This window comes from Cyprinodon variegatus, unplaced genomic scaffold, assembly GCF_000732505.1.
Source record: "Cyprinodon variegatus isolate N-32 unplaced genomic scaffold, C_variegatus-1.0 Scaffold414, whole genome shotgun sequence".
NCBI classification, from domain to species: domain Eukaryota; kingdom Metazoa; phylum Chordata; class Actinopteri; order Cyprinodontiformes; family Cyprinodontidae; genus Cyprinodon; species Cyprinodon variegatus.
Window position 1 is genome coordinate 492,232 of NW_015150867.1, and position 26,836 is coordinate 519,067.

At 37.6% G+C, this 26,836-nt stretch overlaps 1 protein-coding gene across 1 annotated transcript in view; it reads left to right on the forward strand.

The window, feature by feature from the left end:
• The first annotated feature begins 17,754 nt into the window (after window positions 1–17,754).
• The window catches only part of slco5a1 (solute carrier organic anion transporter family member 5A1), a 49,196-nt gene continuing 40,114 nt past the window's right edge, over window positions 17,755–26,836 (forward strand). Inside the window, exons 1-2 of the mRNA XM_015388117.1 lie at window positions 17,755–17,835; window positions 18,267–19,675. Coding sequence (XP_015243603.1) covers window positions 18,670–19,675 — 1,006 coding nt within the window. The 5' untranslated portion in view covers window positions 17,755–17,835; window positions 18,267–18,669. The remainder of the gene's footprint in view (window positions 17,836–18,266; window positions 19,676–26,836) is intronic.

The window sequence follows — 26,836 nt, forward strand, 5'->3', positions numbered from 1 at the left end:
TGTTGGTAATCAGAAATATTTGACTGGAAAAAAAAACAAACACACGTGAAACCTGAAAAGTGAAAATATTTCGACTCCCTCTTTGTTTATTTGGTCCAAAATAAATAAAAACAGGATATTTGACTTGAAGCAGGGGATTATAACCTTACAAAAAATTCAAAATATGACCGGTCTGGTTCCTGTTCTTGCTTGGGTGACATTTGAAAAATCTTTGTGGAAAACAGCATGATCCCACTGCCAGCATGACTCACTGGTGATATTTGTGTGTCGGATGATTCCAACTTGCTTATAGCTGGGTATCAGCATCAGTTTTGCTGAAATGTTTGATTAAAACTTTCTTCTTATTGTTGATAGATCTCCTTATTGTTTATCTGCTTAAAATATTCACAGTAATCGAAAGGTTAAATATGCCACTTCATTAGACTTAAGATATGATTTCATGTTATATGCACAGTGTTACATAGATATTTATTAACACCCTTAAGTTATAATAGTTTCAGGAATCCATTAAGATTTATGTTTTTATGTATTTTCTGATTCTCACACTTTTTCCATTCCCAGACACTGTCTATCCCCCTATCAGACTTTCACCAACTTCTTCAAGGAATGATGCACCTTCATGGTGAGATTAACATATCTTATTTATCTTATCCTCTATGTTGATGTGAATGATTTAACTTCATGTTATGTTTGTATTGGCAGCTTTTTGTGTCGGCTGAAGCTTCCCTCCCATCTCTCTCTCTAATCACACACTACACTGGACACCCTGAATGCTGATCCCCCTCTGGGGCTCAAACCAACAACTGCAATCCCATCCCGCTTTACAGTTCTTAATTAGCGCAGGGATGACATTTCCCAGGGCACATGAAAAGGCAACACTGAGAGATGCGAGGATCCTGCAGTGGAGCACGCTCTAGGTTTAAGGTATTTGTGTTTTGAACTGAAAACCCCAACAGTGGCAAAGCAACTCAATTACTGGAGGCCTCCTTCATAGATCTGTTAGCTTATCTGATGGCTAGATCACAGGATCGATTCAGAACAGCAACAGAGTGGATTTAAGCCTGCCGATCATTGATGTGGGGCCCTGCAGGAGAGACTCATCAGAGGTGGAAACCATTGGAGCTGGCACACTAAACAATAACATATGAGAGAGCACTGGAAGGTTTAAGTAGAGATGGGAGAATTTGTTAAAAATATTTTGTTCTGAGCACTTTACGGCAAAAAAAAAACACTTTGTGTTCATTTCATCCCAGATCCTAATTGCCCTGTGTTCATTGATCTCTGTGTAATCATTGACAGAGCGATCTCTGAATGACTAGCAAGGGATTCAATTAAAGGCTCACCGTGCTGATGATTTCTTTTTTTCATCCAGCTTGTATAAATCACCATCTCCCCTGATGCCTCTGCAGTAACGCTCCCCAATTAATGACTAACTAATAAGTAAAACGAATCACCACTTGTTCCTCAGTCACAAAAAGGCCCTTGATTAGACCAGCTCCAAACACAAAAGCTGCACACTCCTCTGTTTGCATTAAGGTCTTGTATGAAACTTTGTCCCATTGTGTGCCATGCTTCCCGGCCTACGTCGGGCCTGACTGTCAACAGGGGCTAATTGCATCCCTCTCTCTGTTCCCTTTTGTGGTGCAGCACACTTTTGCCCCTTGCTTCTTCCAGGAGAGGTTCAGGGGTGGTTTTATAGGGGCCAGGGAGGCTGAGAATAATGAAGGAGTGGGCACGTGTGACCAACAATAGGATGTCAAGGATTACGGAGAGGACAAAGAGAAAGATGCAGTAATTAACACCAGTTCTCTGTGCGTATCTGTGTGTGTTTGAGCATCAGGAGCAGAGGGAACTGCTCTGTTAGCAGGTGTGTCTGAAGAGTTGGATCACTGAAAGGATGGGGAAGTTTGTGTGTGGTCACTGACATAAGAGACAAAAGAACTAAAGACAACTATGAGACACAATTTGAAGTTCCTACAATGCTGTGAAAATAAGAGACATTTAAACTTGTTGCTGTGAACAAAGCTTATCATTTCCCTGCTTTTTTATTGTAAAGACACATCAGATCTTTATACTTTATTTTGTTTCTAATTAAAGCAATACAAATTGTAAAATAATTTAAAAAAATTAAAACGTTTTTTAAAATGTTTTCTTTTTGTAGCAAATTTAAACTCTCTCTTTGGTAAAACTGTCCTAGTTTTGTAGAATTCTTCTGGGTGTTTTTTTTGTTTTGTTTTTTACTGCAACCTTTATTTGTAAAACGCTTTAGAATAAGGAAGGTCACTAAAATGTTGTACATATACCAACTGACAATACAATTTAAATTAAAATAGAAAAAAAAACTAAAATAGACATCAGGTATATAAAAAAAAAAAAAACAGTAAAAAAACAACACACAAATTAACTAAAAGAAAATTTGAAACTTAAAGGAAAATTACCTTTTTGTCCTTTAGGAGTTCTCGGAAAGAAAAAAAACCCATCTAGTTCTCCCTCTAATTGTTTTCTTTCCGTTTTAAAGACAGAAGGAAAGAGACTATATAACTTGATTTTTTAGGATTTTTAGGATCCCTGCATATTTCTATACCTGGCAAACAACAACGTATTAAATATAAATTAGTGTCAATAATTGCTTCTTTAAACCAACTGTTTCTTATTTTGCCTTAGTTAAATGACTTTACTGGAAGGTGAGATTTATTTTGAGTGACATCACACTTCTGTAGAAAATGAATTTATTTGAAAGGCTTAGTCATATTTCTACCAGAGTTGCCAGTGGCTTTGGAGGGCCCTATATGTTCGAGGTTGTTCCTTTTCTCTTTAGGTTATCCACCAATGATGATGTCGCCTACATGCTGCCTGTTGCCATGAGCGCTACTGATTTCTTTTCTGTCACAGATTAAAACCGAGGTGCTAAAGTATTTTCCTTCATTTTCAATGATTTGGATTCTATGAACCCGAGAAACATTTTGTCTTATTAAAGTTGAACCGCTTTATTAGAACTTACCTTAAATGAGCCCAGCTCCAAGGCAGCCATTTCAAAAACTGTTTGTTTTAGCGATTTCGATGTGCTTTGAGTTTCTGTTTGAAATAAAGGGTTTTGGTGACTGCTGTTCATTCCCTATATGTGTTTAACCACATGTGGTGACGCCAAGAACAAAATCAAGTCTTTTCACAAAGCTAGATCTTATAGATCAGTTGACACTTTTCTGTTTGGCTACGTATGGAGATTTTTTGGGAAAATCCTCCTATTATATGTCAAAAGGGAAGAGGACTCATTCAACACAAGATAATAAAGTTACAATTCAAAGATCTAAAATGAGAAAATTGGGGGTAGAAGAATTTCCTGCACTTCTTAGTTTTCTTACTAAGATGCACAATACTGTAATCTGCTGATACGCCAAAATTTTACAACTCAGCTGGTTGATACCGATATTTATTACCTAAGATCCACTTTCAGACACTGTTTAATTTCTTCCCTCTTGTCCTGTGCAGTTATTGCAAAGAGCATCATTACCAGTGACTTTCTTCTGTGGCAGACTCATGCACCAATGCACACGACCCTCTTCTGCAGGGATTATCTTCACCTGTTTGTCACAAAAACATTTCCTTTTTGGTAAGTTTTCCTTATCAGTGACTTTTGGTGAACAGTCGGTCGTTCACTAATAGTTACAGTCACTATTGGTGAATGACCAATGTCTGATATTTGTGGTAGTATTGTGCATCCTTAAAGGTATAGTGGAGGATGTTCTTTTTCCGGGTGGATCATAGAAATAAGTGATCCTCCTAAATGTCAATCATTCTGGTGATATGTTTACATAAGGCAGTCCAACGTGCTTGTCCCCATTTTAACTTACTGGTGATGAGTCTGACATGGTGGAAAAAGTGCAAATCTTCTTTTGAAAAGTAAGCTATGTGAGTGATGCAAACAGCAAATTTAAACAGAGCATGCTTGATGAGAAATGGGCTTGTGCATGCTCTTGCACGCGTTTAATAGGCATTCCCTCTTAGGAGCCGGTGCGGGGTTCGCCATGTGGATTTTTTTAAAGTGAAGGGGGTGGGTCTTTTCCAAAATTCACAAAAATCCTTAACTATACCTTGAAATAAAACCTTTTTTTTTTAAACCTTTTTTATTTGTAATTGTGAGCATCTATTTGCCAGCCAATGTGAAGCTGTTAAAGTTCTCTCAGGAGGGACAATAATTTTTTTATATCTTTACTTTATGTATGGTTTTAACTTGTGCATAATCACATAGTACTGGTCAGATTAACCCCTTGTTGCCAATTATTCCAACTATGAGAACAGCCAAGATAACGTGCATTCCCTCAGTGCCAGTTATGAAACATTCAATGCAGACCTACATCTAGGAACCTTTGGAAAGCTCTTGTTTCCATTACAACTGATTCCTAATGATGTATGTTATCATTGACTGTTATAAATATTGTCACAAATTTGTTATATAGCTAAATTTCTATTATTTTTAAAATAAATAGAAAATTCAGAATTTGGCAATTATTTAATGGCAAAAACCTTATTCAAGTTTATTTACCTTTTTTTTGTTACTAAATCATTTGGTAATCTAGAGCGAACTAATACCTTTGCTGGCTGGCATCATGTTCTCTGCCATTTCAGAGGCATGTTGCCTTTGCCGTTCGCTTAATTTAAATCCTGCTGCTGCTTTCATTGACATTTGAATGTGTTTGTTTTTTTTATTACGATGTTATTTTCAATTGTGTAATCACCTTTGTGTCTTACATTTCTCATTTCCATTTTTTCATCAGTGTTAAAGTATGTTTGAGTCTGAGTGTTATTGCTTTAGTTCATGTCTGGATAGCTGACCTTCTTTGTCGACTTAACCCTGAAATTTACAGTGATTTTTTATTTACAATCAACAGTTTCTTTTTTGTGTGTCCTCTGGTCAGTCTATGCGGTCCCAGATATGCAGAAGGTATATTTCTTTGACTGTTTTGGATATAAAGAAATAGCATAATATCATGCGTAGAAAATGGCACCTGTCAAATTTTGATTTAAGAGCATTCTTAGAAATTTTTATTTTTCTAACTTGATGCAATAGCTGGTCATAAGATATTATATCATAATGATATCATAAAAAGTATATAATGTAAGTGCACATTGTTTTAAGAAATAATTGCAGATTATAAACATCAGGAGTTTGTGGCTGCTTCTTTATATTTTTATTAATAAGAGTTTCTGAAGGAATTGCACATGTTTTGCATAGTGAAAGATTTTTCTGAAACCATCCAAGCTTTTAAAACAGCAAGGCTTTAAAATTGAGCCACTCATTTCCACTGAAAGGCTGTCCATCCTTTCATCTCTGGTTCATCCATGTTTCCCTCTTTTTTTTTTCCTGTCCAGCCTTGTTTTCAGTTCATCCTGATTAGCAGGAGTGCTCCTTCTACAGTGTACTGGTGAGGTAATTAGTGGGATGAGCTCAGCAAAAGGATCCTCTTCAGGGGCTAAGAAGGCACCCAGTCCAGCACCCTCTGGCCTTTCAAAACCTCGGAGCTGATGCGTGTTTTCAAAATAACGAATAAGAAATAAACTTTTGGTATTCATTTAATCTGAAAAAACCTGAGAAAGAACAAAGAGACCCTTTCCATCGCCTTTACCCCAAAATACTTGGATGTTACTTCAGGTGTTCAGAGAGAAACTACCATTTCAGGCTAATGTCTTCCCTCTAAACATACACTCAGGCAGAAAGTTTGAGGCCTTAGGGCTAAAACACATACTATAGCTTGCAGCTTAAGTCCACTAAAGGCCAATTATTTCATTCACGTGGTGGCAGTAGTCTCCTATGAATATGAAATGTTTCCCAGTACCTCCTTTAACTCTGTGAGTGCTGTGTGGATGCTCCTGAAGGAGGACAAAGCCCTGAAGCTATAGTCCATTTCCATTTGTTTTATAGGGACTGTTTACAGTAAACTGTAGGGTCTCTAATGACCCTCTAAAACCCTAATCTGTTTTCTGCAATGATGGAGCTGATGAGTATACTACTTAAAATGTTCATCCTTTCAGTTTAAAGTTGTTATTTGTAAAAATCCAGCCTAGGAGGGTGGTACCTTTATGTTTTTACAGTTTGGATAATAACAAACTAAATTACATAACTAAATTATGCGAATAATTGTCTCTGTAAAGTGCATTGAGATGAAATGTGTTGTGAATTGGCGCTATATAAATAAACTCCATTGAACTGAATACAACAAAATTAAAATAAAAAAATTTGAGTATTTCACATAATAAATAAAAAAACATTTTTATTTGTTTGTGTTTTTATTTTCACCAAAGTGCTATACATATATTCTATTCTCAGCATGTTTCACACACGGTTGTAATTAGTACATCAGACTCCAACCTCTTTCCTGTTTTACTGTTTTTCCGTGTAAATATCCACCAAATGCTGCATGGTAGTGGTTTATCATACATTAATGCTCACATGATTTCACCGGTTGTCTTATCTTTCAAAGATTAGCAGGGCGACCAGAGGACATGGACCACAAATATGAATCATTCATGAACCTCTTCAGATAATTTTTTGTAAGTTAGGAGGCATATCAGAACAGAAAGGGGTCGTCATATTTTGTTGAGAGATGCCAGACAGAATTTTAGTGTCACTTTCTTTGTTAACTAACCTTCATTTTACCCAAAGCATTCCTCTCAGATGTACAAACTCTTTTCCAAGACAACCTTGGACAAGACTAAGCACTATACACAGGTCTACACAGAAACAACACAGATATTCAGGGACTGTATTCTAATCAAATAGGACACTTATTTCCAGTCTGCTATACTTTCATTTGTTTTTAAAATGTGTTTTTTGTGCAGATTTCAAGGTAGAAATCTGTTTTTTTTTTTTTACATAAATGTAAACTTTTTAATAAAGAAAAAAATGTTTTTTTTAAACCTGCATCAACATGAACTTCTTTTTATTAAAAGTGGAAAACTACTTACCAAATCTTTCAATAAGAACCGTTAACTGCTGATCAACACAGAAAAATATGAAAAGCTTTTTATCAATTAAAAAGGAAACAGCTTTGTTCCTCGGTAATTATAACCCCCTCGCATGCTTCATGTTTTTTTGTTTTTTTTTGTTACTTACAAGGTAAAGAAATCAACAAGAAAGCTTTTCTCATGGTTAAATTTGATTTACATTTTTCAGACACATTTTTCTGGTTTCCCCCAATCTGTTCACAACAGAATTGAAGCGAAGCCACTGACCACAAGATAGTTATTTGGGTCTTTGTGTGTGTTTTCAAGCTCCACATTACGAGTTCAAAAACAGCAAAAAACATACAAAGACAGTGATAGCCGTAATTTGAAGTACTGCTTGGTGCAAGCAATCCTAACCACTTCACTTCTGAGAAACAACCCCTGCTATTGCTTTCTCATTTAAAATAAAACTTGCATCTTGTGTTACTGATCTGTTCATCTTGTCTGCAGTAGTGAAGAGGAAGATGATGTTGATTTTGAGCTAACAGCATCTTTAATACCCCAATGGGTTTAGATTCTTTCAGATTAGCCCTGTAATTTGCTTGGAGAGAAATAATCAAGATGTATACCTAAATATGAGAACAAAATAGTAAGATATACATTTCTTATAGCTTTTTTAAACCTCTTTTTCTTTATACCTTGAAGGAGTCCTTAAATATAAATAATTTGCAGAACATTATGGTCTCATTTTAATTTAACACTTTAAGCCTTAATTTTGTCTAGGCTTTAAAACATTGATATTTAAATTTTTCCAGGTAAATGAATACTGATTTTTTTTTTTTTTTTAAGTATCCACACCACAGGGGTGAACTTTCAGCCATCACGGTGTTATTGTCCCCCCCTAATCAAAGCTGTATGCTATCAGAGTTAAAGATCCCCACAGGGATGGGAGCTGTTGGGCTCTTTTCTTCGCAAGGCACATATTTGTTAATGTCCCCATGATTTATTAGGAAAGGGACATTCGGCCTGCCTTTGTCATGGAGAGACCTGTGCTTGAGCATGCTCACTGGGTGACCTGAGGGCCCAGAGGAGAATGAAGGAAGGAAGAGGAAAGGGGGAGAGAGGATTTTAGCATAAGGATGGAGACCAATCTGCTAAGATTGCTCTGCACACCATGGGGCCTTCGACAGACTTACACTTTACCAGGGGTCTTTATTTTGGGTCCCTCGCCCTGTTTTGCTCTCAATTACTATACCACCATTCTGTCCTGATCCACTTGTTCCATTCAAATGCATCAGCTGCAGAGATTCCAGCTACAAGCCAACTCTGAATGGTTAAACTAATAAGAGGTTTAGCTCCAGCTACCAGAATGTTCACTTAGGAGGAAAGAACAAAGATAACCTCCTCCTCAGCCAGGTTGTCAGAAAACTAGGCCTCCGAGGGTTATAGCTCAAGCAAAGATTCATCCTATATGTCTTTTTAAAACCATGCAAATATCCCATTATCCCTGCATATTTCCAGTAAATTACAACAGCAACAGTTTCTAAAAATAAAGAGAGTTGATGTCTAGGAAGGAGCATCATCACCATCATCATCATCACACTGGATTTCCAGTTACAGATGCAAACACCTCAATATCTGCCATGTTAACATTTTCCCGTATTTTACATGGGATGGATATAACGGTCAAGGCTGCAGAGCCTACAGGAATCAGGCTGAGATATGGATGGTGGGGGATGGGTCATCACGGTATATTCACCAACATGTGTCTATGTTATATTATCTGGAGGACACAGAGCTTCGTTAGTAATTCCTGTAATGTCGATCATATGACAATGCTTAACAGGAAGACTGTGTTATGAAGGGGAGGGGAATTTCAAGGCTGTCATATGTGTTGAATGGGTTGCATATACATCAGGTAAAATAAGTATTGAAGATGCCACCATTTTTCACAGTAAATATATTTGAGTAAATATATGGACATGACATTTTTACCAAATGTTGGTAAGAATCCACGCAATCCACTCATACAAAGAAATCAAACCACTGATGTCCAAAAATTAATTTATGTGTAATAATGTGGAATGGCACAGGGATAAAATATTGAATATGTGAAGAAAGGGAGGTGCAAAAAGGCACGAGAAGCATTGAAACCAGCTGAAATATCTCATTAATTAGAAAGCAATCCTCTAATCCGTTCAAATTAATATCAGCTGGTTCAGTCCCAAATGATGGCCTATAAAAAGGTGTCTCTGGTATCACACAAGAACCATCTCATGATGGCTAAAAGTAAAGAGCTTTCTCAAGACATTTGCAACCTTATTGTTGCAAATCATAATGATAGCGTTGGTATCAGAAGGATTTCTAAACTTCTTAATGTTCCAGTGAGCACCGTTTGGGCCATAATCTGGAAGTAGAATCATTTCACAGATCATTTCACTATAAACTGATCCTAAACAGGTGCTCCTCACAAGATTACTGACAGAGGAGTGAAAATAATTATCTGAATTGTTGTCCAAGACTCAAAGACCACTTGTGGAGCGCTTCAAAAAGACCTGGAATTAGCAGGTACACTTAAAAAAACAATAAGTAATGCATTCAACCGCCATGGCCTGTATGCAAGATCGCCACGTAAGACTCCATTAATTAAGATAAAGCATGTTGAAACTCAATTAAAGTTTGCTCCTCAACATTTAGACATGCCTGTGAAATACTGGGAGAATATAGTCAGAAAAAATTTAACTCTTTAGATACAATAATACACATCATGTTTGGAGGTCAAATGGCACCGCATATCACCCCAAAAACACCAACAGTGAAGTTTGGAGGTGGAAACATCATGGTGTGGGACTGTTTTTGGGGATATGGCACTGGCACACTAAAAGTAATTGAAGGAAGGACAAGGGGAAAATGTAGAGAGACATTCTTGATAAAAATCTGCTGCCATCTACCAGGATGATCAAGATGAAACGTAGGTGGACATTTCAGCAAGACAATGACTCCAAACACACAGCCAAAGAAACTCTCAACTGGTTTCAAAGAAAGATATTAAAGCTGCAAGAAGGGCCCATCCACTCACCTGACTTGAATCCAATAGAAATGGAAAGAACTAAAGATTAGAGTTCATAGAAGTAGCCCTCGAAACCTTTACATTTTGAAAACTGTGTGAAAGAATGTGCCAAAATCACACCAGAGTGATGCATGCGACTAATTTCTCCATACAGGAGGTGTCTTGAAGCTGTCGTCGGCAACAAAGGCTTTTGTACAAAGTATTAAATAAATTTCAGCAAGTGTGTTCAATACTTTTTGCCTGTGTCATTCCACATTATTACATATACCTTAATTTGTGGACATCGATGGTTTGATTTCTGTGTATGTGTGGATTGCATGGATTGTTATCAACATCTGGTGAAAATGTTAGGTCAAAAGAATCTCTAGAAATATATTTACTGAGAAAAATTGTAGCATGTTCAATACTTATTTTCACCCGCTGTAATGATGAAAATGGGAGTTTTCTTATTTGATGACAATTTGCTCTTTTACTTGGTTTATTTGCTATAAATGTTCTTAGGCACCCATTTGTAAGCTACTCAGTTTATTCTAATTTTGTCCAACTCCTCCAAACAGAACTAAGTAATTGAGCTGGGTTTTTAGGCCATGTTAGTCCAAATCTCCTTTTTCAGCTCTGTTCAAGTTTTTTACAAAGACAAGCCCGGCTCATTAGGAGGATCACCTTAAATATATTATCAGTCAAACTGTACTTAATTGTATTAGAACATGCCCTATCACTGAGGGATTGTTCTAGAAGTTAAATAGACTCTATTTAATAGAGTATATCCTCAGAGTGTTGGTTGTCTAACTACCTGTTAAACATCCATTGACTTTTTGAGCTAACTCTAGACACCGAAATCAAGTCATAATGAAAGTGTTCATATAGGAAAAAAGTCTCGGTTAACAGGACATCATTTGTGTCCCTTGTTTCAATCTGCCAGGAACAACGTCAACTCTAGAACTAAAGAAGGCATGATGCTGTGTTCATAAGATTTCCCACTTTCTATATTCAACTGATTTGCTAAATCTGCAAATGTCTGATTATCTTCGTTACTTTACATCTTAACATAAATGCAGTGATGTGATAAATTTAAGGAAACTATCGAAGTTAATAAACTTCATGCAGCCTTTTTCTTAGTCTGAAATCTTTAACCCTTTAAACTTTGTCACCAATTAGCCAGTTTGATCAGGTCATTGTCCAAACTTATACTTCCTGGCTGATGTCTTAACTTCTTACGTGTAATTCCTTTTAATATAATATTCTGTGTCCTATTCATAGTAAAATGACCCCAAAACATCAAGCTGTCTTCCCCGTTCTGCACAGTGAGCATGGTGCTCCAAGGCTGGTTTCTTCAGAACCCAGGTCATGACTCCACAAATTATAGGCTTAATCCCAGATTTCCATTGCCATCTTTATGTTTTTAGTCATAACTTCTATTTAATAAGTTATATAAGGCATTCTTTTGATGATTCATTTACCTTCTTAAATAAAACCTTTGTGCAGGTATAAAACACTGTTGTTATCAAAAAATATTGGTCTGATGTAATATTCTCAACTTAAATGTTGTATTTTCACATATAATCGATAGAAAAAAGGCGTCAGAAAATCAGCCAATGTGTGATTAATGTTTATAATGTTTCTCTTGGTCAGTTGAAATCATGCACAAAAAAAAGTAACAAAAACCTTTTAAATATTATAAAAATGTATTGAATATGAAGTATGTTTGAGTATTTTTGAAGTATTTAAACTTATGAATTTCTAGAAAGTAAAGAAATCATTGTTCTCTTAGAAAGTTCCTCTCTTTATTTTCTGCCTGTTAAGCAATGGAAAACTATATAGCAATCCAAATGGACCTGTCCCTCCTGTGAACGCTATCATTATGCATCTTTACTATAATCTATGGTGTTGATCAATTCAATAGTAGCCACAGAGCGCCACCTACTGGTCACCTTTACAAAACATCATTCAATGTAATTTTGAGATTTTAGTTATATTATATGAAATTGGACACCAGAGGGCAGTGTTGTATTTACCCTAGCAGCAAATGATGGTTGGGCTGCACCACATTAATTTGTGCAGATCCTTCTAGGCAAGAAGCTCATTTTTAAGTTCTGTTTCTTGTTATTTAAAACTTGATCATGAAAAAAAAACCCTGGTTGTGAATTTATCGCTGCATGAAGTTCAAAAAAGGAGACAATCAACTTTCATCATGATCACAAAATAATAATAATAATAATAAATATATTATTTTGATCTCCAGCTCTTGTCAATTTGGACAAACTGTTTCATTGCCTCTTCAGTCTTTAGTCGTTTAATTTACTTATCCCTTCACGGGAAATTTCATTTATGTTAATAATGAGCTAGAGGCAGATTTTACCTCATAATTGTACCGTAAACTATGAAGCCCTTATTAGAATATCTACTGCTTGGTGGAATAAATGTAGCCACAGCTAAATAAATGAAGCTGTGGTTATAAACTCTACAGGTATTTTGCAAGGCAGTTTTTTTTTTTACATCACTACAGCAGTGATGGAGTGTTAGATATTGTAATTAAATTGTTCATGTCCCTGGATGCTGACGCATCTCATTGTATTGATGAGTCCCCTCTGTACTGATCATCAAAGATGACAACCTGCTGAACAAACACAACAAAAGCCTTGAGATGTTTTTTTTTATTCCAATAACTGAGGATTAAAAGACACTCTAAGGCTCATAAAAGGTTCTATGGCACAGTATGTTATAGCCCTTTCAAACCAACACATTTTAAAAAAACCAAGCTTTAATGGTTTTGAGGGAAAATTATGTGATAGAATAAAGCAAAGCAACAAGAAAAATAAGTAACTCTAAAGTTGTGCAAAGTTTTAAGAAGTTCTTATTTTTGTGCACATGTTTTTACTCAATCCCCTTTGTTCTGATATTTCAAATACAGTCTATTGGGACACGTTAAAAATAGAAATGGAAATAGAAATAGAAAATCCCTTTATTCTCCCACAATAGGGAAATTCTGGTGTTTACAGCAGCAAAGAGACTAAAAAATGGTCACATGAATATGGACCTTAGAAAAATGTATAACAATAACATAATAGTGAAGAGTTAAAAAATAAATAATAAAATATTGTACTGTGTAAGTGTTTTAACAATATAGAAACCGTGCACCTGGAGAATAAATAACCAATATACAGCTGTGGATATTTTTACAGTAACAATATTTTAAAATAGCAGCAACATCAAAGATGTGCAAAATGACAGCAGCATGTCATTAAACTGACTACGGTAGAAACTGAGCAAAATCAGCATGAATGTAACAACTTATCGAGGTTGTTGGAAACAGTGGTGGTTATAGAGTCTTTCAGCTGCTGGGAGGAAGGATATGTGATAACGCTCCCTGGTGCATTTAGGGTGCAGCCGTCTGTCACTGCAGGAGCTCTCCAGTTCTGCAACAGCTTCGTGCATGGGGTGAGAGACATTATCTAACAGAGATGTTAATTTAGTTAGGATCCTTTTGTTTCCCACGTCGGCTTTATTACAGTTTAGTACTTTAATAAAAGCAGCAGCCAGAGGGCCTGCTGTATATTTGAACCACTGCAGATATCTGGTCTGCTGGAGAGAAAAAGGTGGTTCAAGTTGGTTCAAGTCCCAGCACCACCTTTCAGTCTCTTGTCCTTGGGCAAGTCACTTCACCCGTACTTCCTACAGATGGCGGCCAGAGGGCCCTGTGGCCCCTGTGTAGGGCAGCCTTCCTTCTGTCAGGGAGCCCCAGGGCAGCTGTGACTACAATGTGGGTCACCGCCATCAGTGTGAGTGTGAAACCCTTTGGTCAAGTCTCCTGACTGTAAAAAGAGCTATATAAATACAAGCCAGTTTCCATTCATGTAATGGTATTGTACATGTGTTTCATGTGTTTCGATTTGTGGTGGTTTTTATTGAAATGGTCAGGTTTCACATTATGTTTGGGATGAAATCAGTCACCTTTAAAAAGCTGCTTCCAGCCAACCTGAAATGGCAAATGACGTGATTAAAATGAAAGTTTACTTCTTTTTTAAGACTAGGTGATGCTGAAGGGGTTTTCACATTCCTGATTTAAATATATGAACTCTAGAGACACGAAGGGACAGAAGGGAGGGGATTTAACTGTCAGTCAGTGATGACTGACAGATAAATCATCACCCAAAACAGAAAAGCTTATTTGTAGAATCCTTATAATCACTACAATCTCTTCTTTGTCGACTCAGAACACATGTTGGCTATTCTACTGTATATTTTTTCTATGAAATTGCTAATATGAATGGTTTATATCGTAAAAAGAGTGCCTCTTTGGGCAATATTTCTTAAAAAAAACAGTTGACAAGGGTAAACCAATTTCATCTGCTCTAAATCTGATTGCTATTGTCCACTTGAGGCTTCATGGGACCACTGACCCCAGCCACCGCTATGTCAGCAGGGGTCCCAGCTGTCCATATGACAGAACATACCCACCATATGGGCCGATATGCATGCTAGTATTTCCAGGCAAAGGTTTCCTGTAATTTGCGCCTAAAGAACTGATAAACTGCAGCGGTGCATTTAGAGAAGGGTTTGTTTTTTTTCTCTTCTGATAAGAGTAATGACACAGTGGAAGTCCTTCTGTATTAAAGGACAAGATGCATGATGTTCCTGTTTACTTGCCTATCTTGTAACGGCCCAGAAATTGTTTTTTTTTTCAATATCGGGTTAACAAAACATTAAGATCTAGCTGTAAGATAGGGGTCTGTTCTTTGTTACCATGTGAAGGCTGTATTGTAGATGAAGAAGTTTTCTTAATGGAAACATAATAGTTGGATTATTAAATAATTTATTATTATAATTGTTTTGTTTGAGTAAGGAAAGCAGCAAAAAAAAAAAATCATATAAAAAAGCGGAAATGAAATAAGATGAAATGTTAAAAATCAAACAACAAAGCTTAGATAATAACAAAAAAGTACTTGGTGAAAGAAAAGATGCAAGAAAATAACTTTATTTTTAGAAAATGTTGCAGAGCTGCTCTATGTAAAAACCTAACCTTAATAGAGAAGTGGCATAGAAAAAAACAAAAAAACAAACAAAGCAGATTTATGAAATAAAAATGCCTCTTAGCTGTTGGCTCCAACTCACATCGGTAGGTCATTCATTTATCTATCTTTGTGGAGCCATCCCTGGATTAACCTTGGCCACCACCACTACTGTGGCACCTGCTAGTGTGGGAGGTTTGCTGGTTTCATGAAGCTGAATTTTCCACGCATCAGCGAACGCACCTGCCTTAATGACAGCATCAACAGATGGTTGGGGTTCGCCCAGCATATTTTACTAGAATTTATTACAGTTAAACTGTTTTATTAGTAGGCCTTCCTTATATATTCAAAAATATAGAACACTGCATATAGTGTTCAACATCTTTCAAAGTCAGCTGTTGGTTGTAATTTTTTTGTTGGCATCCTGAAGTTTTTAACTGTCCCAAGTGGCAATACTTTATGAAACAAATCTGGGGGGGTCATAGGTGAAAGTAATATTAAAAATCTGCAGCTTAAGTTGCAGATTGGTCATCTCCCATAGTCACTGCACCCAGTAGGTTATATGTGCTAAATGTAATAATTTGTTGTTTATAACAGGTCAATAAATCTTTTTGGTACAATTTCTGGTAGTCCATTTAACATATTGTTAACAGCTAAGAACATATGTAAATTCTCCAATTAGTTTGTGAATATTTATGGTAAAAGCTGCTTGCATAAGAGATTCTTGTCATTAATATGATTCAGATCTCAAAGTTTAACTGGGGAGCAACAGATCCCCACTTAAAGATTTTTCACTAATATCTGAATATTTTTTGGGCTGGTTGCTGCCTTTGGTAAACTTTGTAACTACAACATCTGACAAAACTAAAGTCAAAATCTTATCCTTAATATCCTCCCATTGTTTGTTTTAGAGCCCTTGCCTCAAGTTTATTCATATATTGATAAAGATGAATTATCTTGACAAAACTATAAATTTTTTTTGTTTGTTTTGTTTTTTGTCTTCAGCATGTTTTGTCAAATAAGAACATTTTCCAGTTCTTTCCTGCTCTTTCTGCGTGAAGTCATAGGACAGATCTTTAACATAAAGCTGAAGCTGTTTTATCTGCTGTTAGACTTTAGAAACGTTGCTGCTCCAAACACGCCCAGTAAGTGTAAAGATCAATAAGTGTAAAGAAGATCAAAAATCTATTTGTACTGTTAATATTATATATATCTATCAACCCTGCTGCTGTTTTTTTCTTTTCCATCTATTTAGCTTGAAATATGTATATCTTTCATTTGAATATGAATATTTATTATTCATAACTGTAAAGTACTTTTTTCTTTCTGAGAAATAATTATATACATTTTTAACCCCCGCTGAAGGCTAAAACTTCATTTTTTAAATGTTGCTGTCATGGTCTTGGTTCTGTTGTTTTCTTTTGAAAATTCAGTTTTACTTTGCTGCATGTTTTCTAATTTTAGATTAGATTAGATTCAACTTTATTGTCATTACACAGGTACAGGTACGAGGCAACGGAATGCAGTTTAGGTCTAACCAATAGCAGCAAGTGCAGGATAAATAATGGTTCCATAAATACAGGACATGGGTTTCTACTGAATAAGTTATAAACAGAATCTTACTAATAGATGAATATAATATACAGATAACTAGTGTTATGAACTAAATTTACAGCTGGAAATCTACCGAATATAATATACAGGTGGATATTACTATAAAAAAAGGTTTTTACAGTTATGTACAATAGCATATATACAGATGGATTTTACTATAAAATGAATAAATAAAGTTTGGACAGAAGCTATCTGAATTAAAGTGCAGTGGAAGATAATTGCATATTACAGTTAAAGTACGTTATTGCAAATGTATATGTAAACAATTGGTACTGTGAATAAACAGTCGGCAGTGCAAATCAATATTCAGTCAAGGTGAGTAGTGCAAGATGCATGTAAACAGTTGTTACAATAGTAACAGTCAGGAGCGAAGGTGAACATTACAGTCTTGTAATAAACAGAATAGCAAAATGGTGGTAGGTGTGAGGAAGGGGAGTAGAGTCTATCTATGAGGGTTAGAGTTCAGTAAAGAGACAGCTCTGGAGAAAAAGCTGTTCTTTAGCCTGTTGGTTCTCCGGAGGTATTATTGGTTTAATTCTTATTTTGTTGTGTTTTCTGGAAATGTTTGAGTTCTTAGGTTTTTATTTGTTGCCCTCTTGTGTTGGTCTCCTTTTCCCTGGTTCCTTTCTAGACTCCTCTCTTCACACCTGCTCACAATCTGCTCGTTAGTCCTCTCTTTGTTCAGTCTCCCTTATATACTCTCCTTGTGCAGTTCGTCAGTGCTGGTTCCTCGTCTTACCTCGTCTCCTCATGATTATTTTCCTCTGATGTCTCCATGGTTCTGCTTTGTTTTACATTTTCATGTTGGATTTTTGAATTCCTGCCTCAGTTGTTTGTGAGCATTCAATTAAACCTTCAAGAAACTCACCTCTACCTCCCTGCTTCTGCATTTGGGTCCTCTAACCTCAACCAAATCCTGACAGTTGCCCAATTTTTGTCTCGTGTGTGTATAAATATATGCTGGATTTAGCCACTATCACAGACGAATTTTCCACATGGTGTGGAACAATAAAGATATTCCTTATCGTATCTTGAATTACACACAGTAATTAGCTAGAGTTAGAATTTCCGACAGTCCGTGAAGGCACCGCCCCCTCCTCCTCTGGGCAGCAGCAGCCGCTCTGCGCATCAAGCTGCTTCCATTCAGTGTGTGGCTGCTGAGCAGGGAACAACAGGCTACCTCGCTCCTCTCAGTCTATGGTGAGTATAACAACCTTCAGCTCGTGTCACATCCTTATTTATCTCCATTTATATTTAATGTCGAATATTTGTTGTCATTAATGAGGCTCGGGTTGAATTTGCGTTAATTTAATCCACAAAGTGGTGTCTGAGACGTGCGTGTACAGTGTGGTCTTTTGTTCTCCCCCCTATATAAATACTCTAATTAAGTAGAAAAATATCTATTTTCACAACGTGAACATACAAAGCTGACATTTATTTTTAATTTTTTTTGCAGATTATTCTTTTGTTTATTTTTTTATATATTTTTTTAATGTAAAATTTGACAGCAATATGTTTCTATTAAATATCCAATAAAACCGTAAATAACAATTGCTTGATTTTATAGCTTTATAGGCGTGCCATCTTCACAAGTCTTTATATTTATTAATGTTTTATTTATTTTTTTGTAGGATGCTGCACAGCTTTGTGACAGAGGACATATTTAAGCCAAGCTGCTGTCTAACAAAGAGCCATAAAAGTCAACATCAACATGTGACATCATCGTTTTCTTACTGGTAACATGCACGGTTAATATTAACAGGGTAGCTGGAGCTGAACGAAAATAAAATCTCAGCTTTTGAAAAGAAGGTGTTGCTCTATCGTCATCAATCAAGAAGATCTTCGTAACCATTGGGGGGTTCCAAAGGAGGTCCGAGTCCCAAGGTTTAGCTTCCTGAGAGGCTTTGGGATCAGAAATGTGGAATAAACCATGAGTGTAAACAAAGCGGTTGAGTCTGCCTTAGTCCTATTGGCTGGGCAGTCTACATTCCACCTCACAGCCCTGCAACATCTCCACATGTGCGCTGTTTACTGATGGACCTCTTAGCACAGACACTGGGGTCCAGCTCCAGCTGTGCCATGACGTCATCCGACCAAGATGAGACGGGGAGCGAGCTGTCGGAGACCATGGACATCCGCGAGCTCCAGGACCATTACGTGTCCACGGAAAACTGCTTCAAGTCCAAAAGTTTACCGATCCTGAATGGGCCGTGCGAACATGGTGGCAGCTCCTCTGCGCAGGCTCTGCAGGTCGGCGCAAACTGCACCTGCTTGGCTGTGGAGGACAGCCTGGCGTTTCAGCTGAAGACTCCAGAATCCAGCCAAGCGGAGTCCCCTTCCTCATGGATGGACTTTTCCCCCTCAGTGTCCAGCATGGTGGGGCTAAGCAGCGCCATGCCGGTGGAGGGCCACAGGTCATCGGGGTCCAGAGGCAGAAAACTCTCTTTCTCTCTCAGTCGGTTTCTCTGGATCCCAGCCAGGAAGTGTGTGCGGGTGATCCTCAGTGACTCACGTTGCTTCTTGTTCTGCATGTGCTACCTGACCTTCATCCAGTCCCTGATGGTTTCAGGCTACCTGAGCAGTGTCATCACAACCATTGAGAAGCGCTACAGCCTGCGAAGCTCAGAGTCCGGCCTGTTGGTCAGCTGCTTCGACATCGGCAGCCTGCTGGTGGTAGTCTTCATCTCGTACTTCGGCGGCAGGGGTCAGAGGCCGCGCTGGCTGGCCGTGGGGGGTGTCGTGATAGCCATAGGGGCGGCATTGTTCTCCCTGCCTCATTTTATCTCCCCGCCTTACCAGATCCAGGAGATGAACTCCTCGGCTGGCCACGAAGGCCTCTGCCAAAGCGAGAACAGTAGCAGGGGGGAACTGGAGGTGGCCTCTTGCCCGCGAGATCAGGAGGGAAATGAGCACAACCTGTACGTGGCTCTGTTCATTTGTGCCCAGATACTCATTGGCATGGGGTCAACACCTATCTACACCTTGGGGCCCACCTACCTGGATGATAACGTGAAGAAAGAAAATGCTTCTTTGTACTTGGGTAAGCCATGTGAATTCAATGCAGATAATATAGAGAAGTCATTCTGTAACCCAGTTTTTCTTGTTCATATTGTAACATGCAATTGAAGAAATTGAAGCAAGTGTTTTATTGTACGGATTATTTACTGCTTGGAAAAGAGTGGAGGCTTCTCAAGGGTTAGATAAGAAGGAAAGCATCCATCTTATGTCCAATTGTTTTGTTTTTTTCCTCACCTAAGTTTCATAATAAAAAAAACAACAGACAGATATTGCGTTAAAAAAATTTAATAGAATCATCCTCTCTGGGATGTGAACTTATTAAAAGGGCAACGACATTTAAGGTGTGAAACATACAGTAAAATAGTAATGTTTCACAACAGTGTAAATTTATCACACTAAATATGTGTATCCAAAGGTGTCGTACAGTGAGCTAGTTTTTCATTTATTAGAACACATTAAAGAACAAAAAGTGAGGAACTGTCATTCGCCGCTATGGACGCCTAAAGAGTGGATTATTGAAAAACAATTTTATTTTATTATTTTTTCCAAAATAAGCCTCCTTCCTTCCTTCCTTCCTTCCTTCCTTCCTTCCTTCCTTCCTTCCTTCCTTCCTTCCTTCCTTCCTTCCCATCAAAATGAATTTGATGGGAAAATGAATTTAATGCTTTATGATTAAGTTTAAAGGCAACTTATAACTATCTTATTGACTAGTAAGGTACAAGCATGCATGCCGATATAAAGCTTTTGTCCTTCAGATTTAATATCAGTGTAAAGCAACCTCTATGCAGCTCTGAGAAATGCTGCTGGCTGCAGGATAATGTGCAAACCAGAGTTGCTTATGAACAGCTGGCGTGTCATGTCCTCTTATGAGTGTGTTCATAGTCACGGTGTGATCTTAGGAAAGGCTGACAGCTGGAATTAAACGTGCCTTTCCATTTAACAAGAACTGAGAGGGCTCTGCTTTGTTTTACATGTTATCAGGTTGTTTTCCCTTTATCCATGATGTTGCGCTCATCACCAAACCATTCAGGCATTTTGTCACATAGTCCCCATATATGTGATTGGTATGCTGGAACCTTAGTGGCCTCATTGGATTAAGATAGTTGAGCTGCTTATCGCATACCTCTCATTGTTCATGGAGAAGACACAGACTGCAGAAGTAATCACCGTTTTTCAGTCTTTTTATTCAATGTTTGTCGTTGCATTTTTGGCATGTGGAGAAAAGAAAAAAAAATAAAATAAAAAAAGAATATCCACAATATGTATAGGATTTAGTGACATAATAATTGTATATTTTTTATTCACTTTAACTGAACTATCTCCAACTGCACAGCAGTTTTGCTTCCCCTAAAATTCCCCACATTAATTGACATTACAACTAGAGATTCATTGTGACAGATGAACACAAGGTACTAAATTTGACAGGGAATGATGGTGTTAGGTCAAAGCATGTTAATTTGTTAGTATGGGGTATTCAAAGTCTGGAGCTAAATATGCACTGAAAATTCGGCCTCAGAAAATGTTCTGCCGAAAATGACTGAAAAGTGCATTTTCAGTTTTCAGCCTATTGACATTTAACAGCAAAACATCACAGCCGAAACTTGTGATGATGCGACAAACTATACATCCAGCATGGGGGGTAAAAGGATTGCAAGCAAACGGCACAGCCAGCATGCTGAAACGTTGTGGAGCGATCGGAGCAGAGTTTGTCAGAGTTGAGCGCACGACAGACAGGTTTTTAGTGAAGGGTTGCGAGTTTAAATGTTGCATGTCGTTCTCACTGCACGCTCAGATCAGTGGCACAAAATGAATGCCATAGAAATCCAAACATCCCCATCATGCAACATGGAAAAGGAAACTGACGTCTATGGCGGATGTGTTTCAAAAGGCAAGAAGGTTTCCCAGTGATTCTGCTAAGGCAAAGCACATTACAAAAAGATGTCAGTGGTAAATAGATATTTTGATACTTTTGTAATTGATTTATTGAAATGCCTTGAGTTAAAAAAAATGAGTTTTTTGAGTGGGTTAGGTTAACATCATAGCCAAAAATGCTATGGTTCTAGTTTTTTACAATAATTTATTTTGGCGTTTCGGTTTCCTTCCTTGGTTTCCTAATTTTTTTTTTTCAGTTTTGGCCAATAATGTTAATTTTGATGCATCCCTACTGAATATTTTTACAATCTTAAGCAAAATTTTTAAATTAAGAATGACCTAAAGCTCCAACTAATTTGCACAAAAGAAAGCCAAGATTTTTCGTTATATACAAAACACTCAAATTTCTCCCAGGTTGAGAAATGGGCCAAATACTGATGAAGGTTTTTCTACAAAGGAATAAATGCAGACTTAGCTGCTCTATTCTGAAATCTTTCTGTATTTGTTTAAGTTTGTGTATTTTTATGTTGAGGTTTGCATAAGGCATTAAAATGGTTACACAGGATTGTCAGACGCCTTATAGGAGCCTTGCAGCCCCATGGAGCTCATCTGCTGCCTACCTTTGAGACTGTATCGATTGGACCCTTTCATCACAGGGACACAGTGCAGCATAGTTATTGAAGCAACACTAAACAAGGAGAAAAGATCCTTCAACACATTCTTTTCCTGCTCTCACCTTAGTAAGGTCCTCCCTAGGTAATGCATCAATGCTTACAGATATGCCCCTCACCCAGCCAGGGCTGCACTTACTGCCATGACCTTGGCCATGGTATCAGGGGACCCGCAGAGGGATCAGCCACTTCCTTGCAGTAAAGCAGTGTTTTGGAAAACAGAGATTTGTTCTCACATGGCAGTAGAGGGAGAAGATAGGTGAAGGAAAAAATGTCCTTGGTTTGTGTTGCAGACACTCTTATAACCATGGTAACATCAGTCATGTTATTTTTTTTTATCTGCTTTTTGAGCCATATTTTGACTGGGTTTTAGCTTTAGTAAAGCTGAATCTGTCCCTCGTTAAAACCGTAAAAAATGCTCAAACCAAGTTCCTATTTTTTTTTCCAAATGCTTGATACCAAGGCATGTTCTCCTCCTATATACTAGATTCTCTGTTCAAACCCTGTGAATGTAAAGCTCACCTCTGTTTGCAGCTTTCCAGAGGGGAGGAGCTGCTTGCTTTTCTAGGACAATGCGGTTTACAGTGAGGGGGGGTACCTCCAGCGTCCCAGGAGAGGCACAAAGCCCCCTGACTCACACTGCTGTAGAAATAGTACCTTGCAAAACTTTTCCATACCGCTTGAAATTCATCACATTTTGTAACATAAAGGGGAGTTATTTGTGGGGGGATTTTACAAAAAAAGGGTGCATTGTTGTAAAAGTAAAATAAATGGGTGACAGATTTTCAAGTTTCTTGTAATAAAAAAACCCCAGAGGATTTGCCATGTATTTTTGTTTTTTAGCTCCCCTTACAGTGATGTATGTCAATGAAATCCAGTGAGGAGAGTATTGTGGTATTGCGTTGATTGCTGCATCATTGAGGGTAGAGGAGGTGGCGAAGCACTACAGATTCAGCTGTAACTCTATGAAACTGGAAGCAGTCTCTCATGTCCAGGGATAAATGTTCCTGTGATTTGCTCGTTATGTTCAGGAACAAAGACTTTATCTACATCAGTTACTGAGCTGATGAAGCTCCTCTTAATAGCTCACTATCAAACAATTCAGCGCAGTTGTCTTTCTTAGTGATATAGAGAACTAACTTGTATGATGTACAATTATTTTTTTTACATGGAGACTTTAGAAGTTTTCCAGAAGTTTAAAAACACAAGAAAATCTCTAAATAAGAAAATTAACTCAGTACATTTTAAAGACCTCTCTTATGTGTGTTTGCAAGTATTATATTTTCGTTATTCTTTTAGTATTAGTATGTTTTAACCCTTAGTTGTTGGACCAGAGTAGATCCGACTAGATATGAAAATGGAGGGTGTGTAATTTCAAATTAACTTAGCTTTGTGTTCACATAGTGAATTACTGAATACCTAGATCAGTACCAAAACAGTGTACGCCCGGCTTTAAACAACATTTAAATCATAATCGTAACTGTGTGATCACTGTGCTCTGTGTAGTAACGTTGTTCAGTAACTGAGTTACTAACCCATTTACTTTTTGAGAGGAGTAGCTTTTAACTATAACTAGTTTGTTGTTTTTAAGTAATGTTTATAACACTGGTGGAACAAGATAAAGTTGTATACCATTCAACCTTATAATCTGTTCTGTTGAGATATGTTGGTTTATTAAATGATATCTTAAGACTGGACACTAAGTGATGTTGAAGGAGGTTACTGATGAGACTAAAAAAGGCCTACAAGCAGTTAAAGTAATTTAAACCATAAGCGCCCATCATGTTGACAACACCAGCACCAAAGTGAAACATGGTGGAGGGATGCTTTTCTTCAGCACGGATAAGGAAGCTGGTTAGTGTTGATAGGAAGGCTGACAGAGGTAAATGCTTGGAGAAAGAAAATCACTTGGAGGCTTTGAAAGAATTGAAAAGAGGTTAGAAATACATTTTCCAGCAGGACAACGTTACTAAACCAACCCCCAGATCTACAGTTGTCCTCTTGACAATGATGCTCTAATCTATGTGTTGGCCTAGTGGTTAGAGCAGTGTGCTTGTGCTCTGAGAAGGTTGAAGTACCCGGTTTTGATCCCCACAGACTGCCACTCTGGGTCCCTGAGCAGGGACCTTAACCCCACACTGCTCCCCTGGAGCCGCACAATCGCAGCCCACTGCTCCCCAGGGGGATGGTTTAAATGCAGAGGCAAATATCTCCAATGTTAGATCAATAAAGTTCTATTATTATTTATTAAATAAGGCATCAGATAGCTGATTTGCCTAAAAAAGAGGACCCTGTACCTTACTATCTTGTGTTGGTATGGAACTGCTTCAGCTTGTTGGTCATTTATTTCCACAACAGCCGCTTGACGTCTCCAAGATTTCACTAATCAATAAACACGTTTCTCATTTTCTAGTCCCAGATTTATTCCAGCCTCCTGACACTGCCAGCAACCTGAGGTAATAAGAGGTAGTTGAGATTTACATATAAATGGTGCTGACTAGCCGTTCTCAGTATTGGAATGCTGTAGGAGTTGGGACTGTGAGATTCTCACCTTAAATTTGCCTGGAAGTTCATAAGAGGTGTCCAACATGCATCCAATGTGTGGTTAAAATGTGTTGATGCATTAACCTTTTGCCATCTAGACATTGCAGTTTCTTTTTCTGCAGAGCTGCATACCCTTTTGCACGGTAAAAAATAAATCCCTCTTGGTTGCCCTTAACATGCAGTCGGTTTAGAAAAGTTGCAGGCCTGTGTTGGGAGCTTTTTGCATTATTAATTTCTATTAGGCACTCATGAAGGGCTAAGGATGCAGCCAGTGTTTAACACACAGGTCTTGCAGAAGCTGCAAAGAAAGAAGGATGGAAAAAAAAAAAAGTGGGACAGATTTAACATCCGTCGAGAGGTTCTAAAGAGCAGTTCTTTGTGCACTCAGACAAGCTCACATGGACACAAGGGGTGTGTTTTATGTGGACAAATTTAGAAAGAACATTTGCTCTCAGAGTTCTCCTAAAGTGTGTGCAACGTGTTCAGCTTCGTACTGAAGGGGGGAAAAAACACTACTGGAGTGCTGCTTTAAAGTTAAATCTGTGTTTGGCTTTGCCATGGCTTAAGTCAATCTCCTCAATCTGTGTGTATTATCCTGTGTTGCTGCAGCCAAAGCTAATGTAGAACTAAGCACATATGCAAACACACATTCCTGGGGTATGTGTCTCTACTGCCCCCTCTCTGTCCCATCTAGATAGAAGATCGCCTTTCAGTCTCGGATTAAAAGTATGGCCCCGTCAAACAATCTTGCACATTTATAGACGGCAAGCCGTTCCCGTTTCATCACTGCCCCTTTGGCTTCTTCTCACAGGCGGCTTGAATATCACCGCTCCCTTTCCAAGAGTGCAGTCAGGGTTACTCAGCAGCAGACAACCTTTTGTAACCGTGTGTTGAGGGACAGGCCGCTCTGGCCACTACTGTACAATTACTATGACTCCCTGCATGAACCGCTGACCTCTTTGGTTCTTATCTCCCTCGCCACCAGTGACAGCATGTGCTTTTAAAACGTGTCACTGCAGAGGGAAGAAGATATTAGAGGTGAGGAAGAACAGTCAGGGGTGTGTTCTGTTCTGAGGGCAGAGATCTTAGCCATAAAAGTGGACATCAGTTATTACATCATAATGAATAATGTTTTAGGTGCTGTAGCTTAGTTGTTTTGACATATGAGATCTACAGGATAGTGCATTAAGTGTTTTGTTTTTATATTACCAGTAGACCTTTTATTTTCAGGTTTAAAATGGGAAGCTTTTGTTCTGGTAGTGATGATTCATACGCCACTATTAGTGTCATAGATTCTGTCTGTTTTTGTCTTCTGATTTCTCATAGTAAATATAAAGTTTGATTCTAATTAGAAAATCCTAGAAGCTCACTTAGCTGGTTGAATAAATTAACCATAGCAAATCAGGTAATGGACACTCATTCTCACCACTGATAAAGGTCCACAGTCAAACATTTTTTAAGTGTCAGGTTGGAGGTAATTGCCTTGAAGCGTGATTGTTTAAAAAAATTCTGGCAATTAAAAATAAGCAAAAAAATTTTTTCTTTTTTACTCAGCTTTTATTTTTAATTTTTTTATTTTTTGATTGTTATGTTATCAGCTTACTCCTTCTTTCACCTCTTTCCGTGGCTGAACCGCTGTTGCCAACGTTACAGCCGTGTCTCTGTATTTAGCAGTGTTTTACGCCCCTGAGAGGCGAGTCACTAATCAAGCGACTCTTCTGCTGCGAAAGGATATAAATATAAATTAGTTTTTGCAGAGATAAATCGATCAAATTAAATCGCTACAATTCTATAACATATTTTTTGGTTGTTCAGTTTAATATTTGTACAAAATAAACAAGAATGAATTGTTTTACGCTGAAGTTTTGAGTACCACAGACTTAAAATTGAAACCAAAATTGTGAATAAAATATGCATGGTTTATATGCTTCAATGTTTATTTGTCATTATGAAGGAAAATTATTTTTGGGTGGAATTCATTAAAACAACAAAAAGTCAGAACAGCCAACCCTAAGTCTGACTACTGAATAATTACTTAAACTTTTCTTCAAACATCTATAAAAGAAATGCAACTGAAGCAGTTAATATTTAGTCAC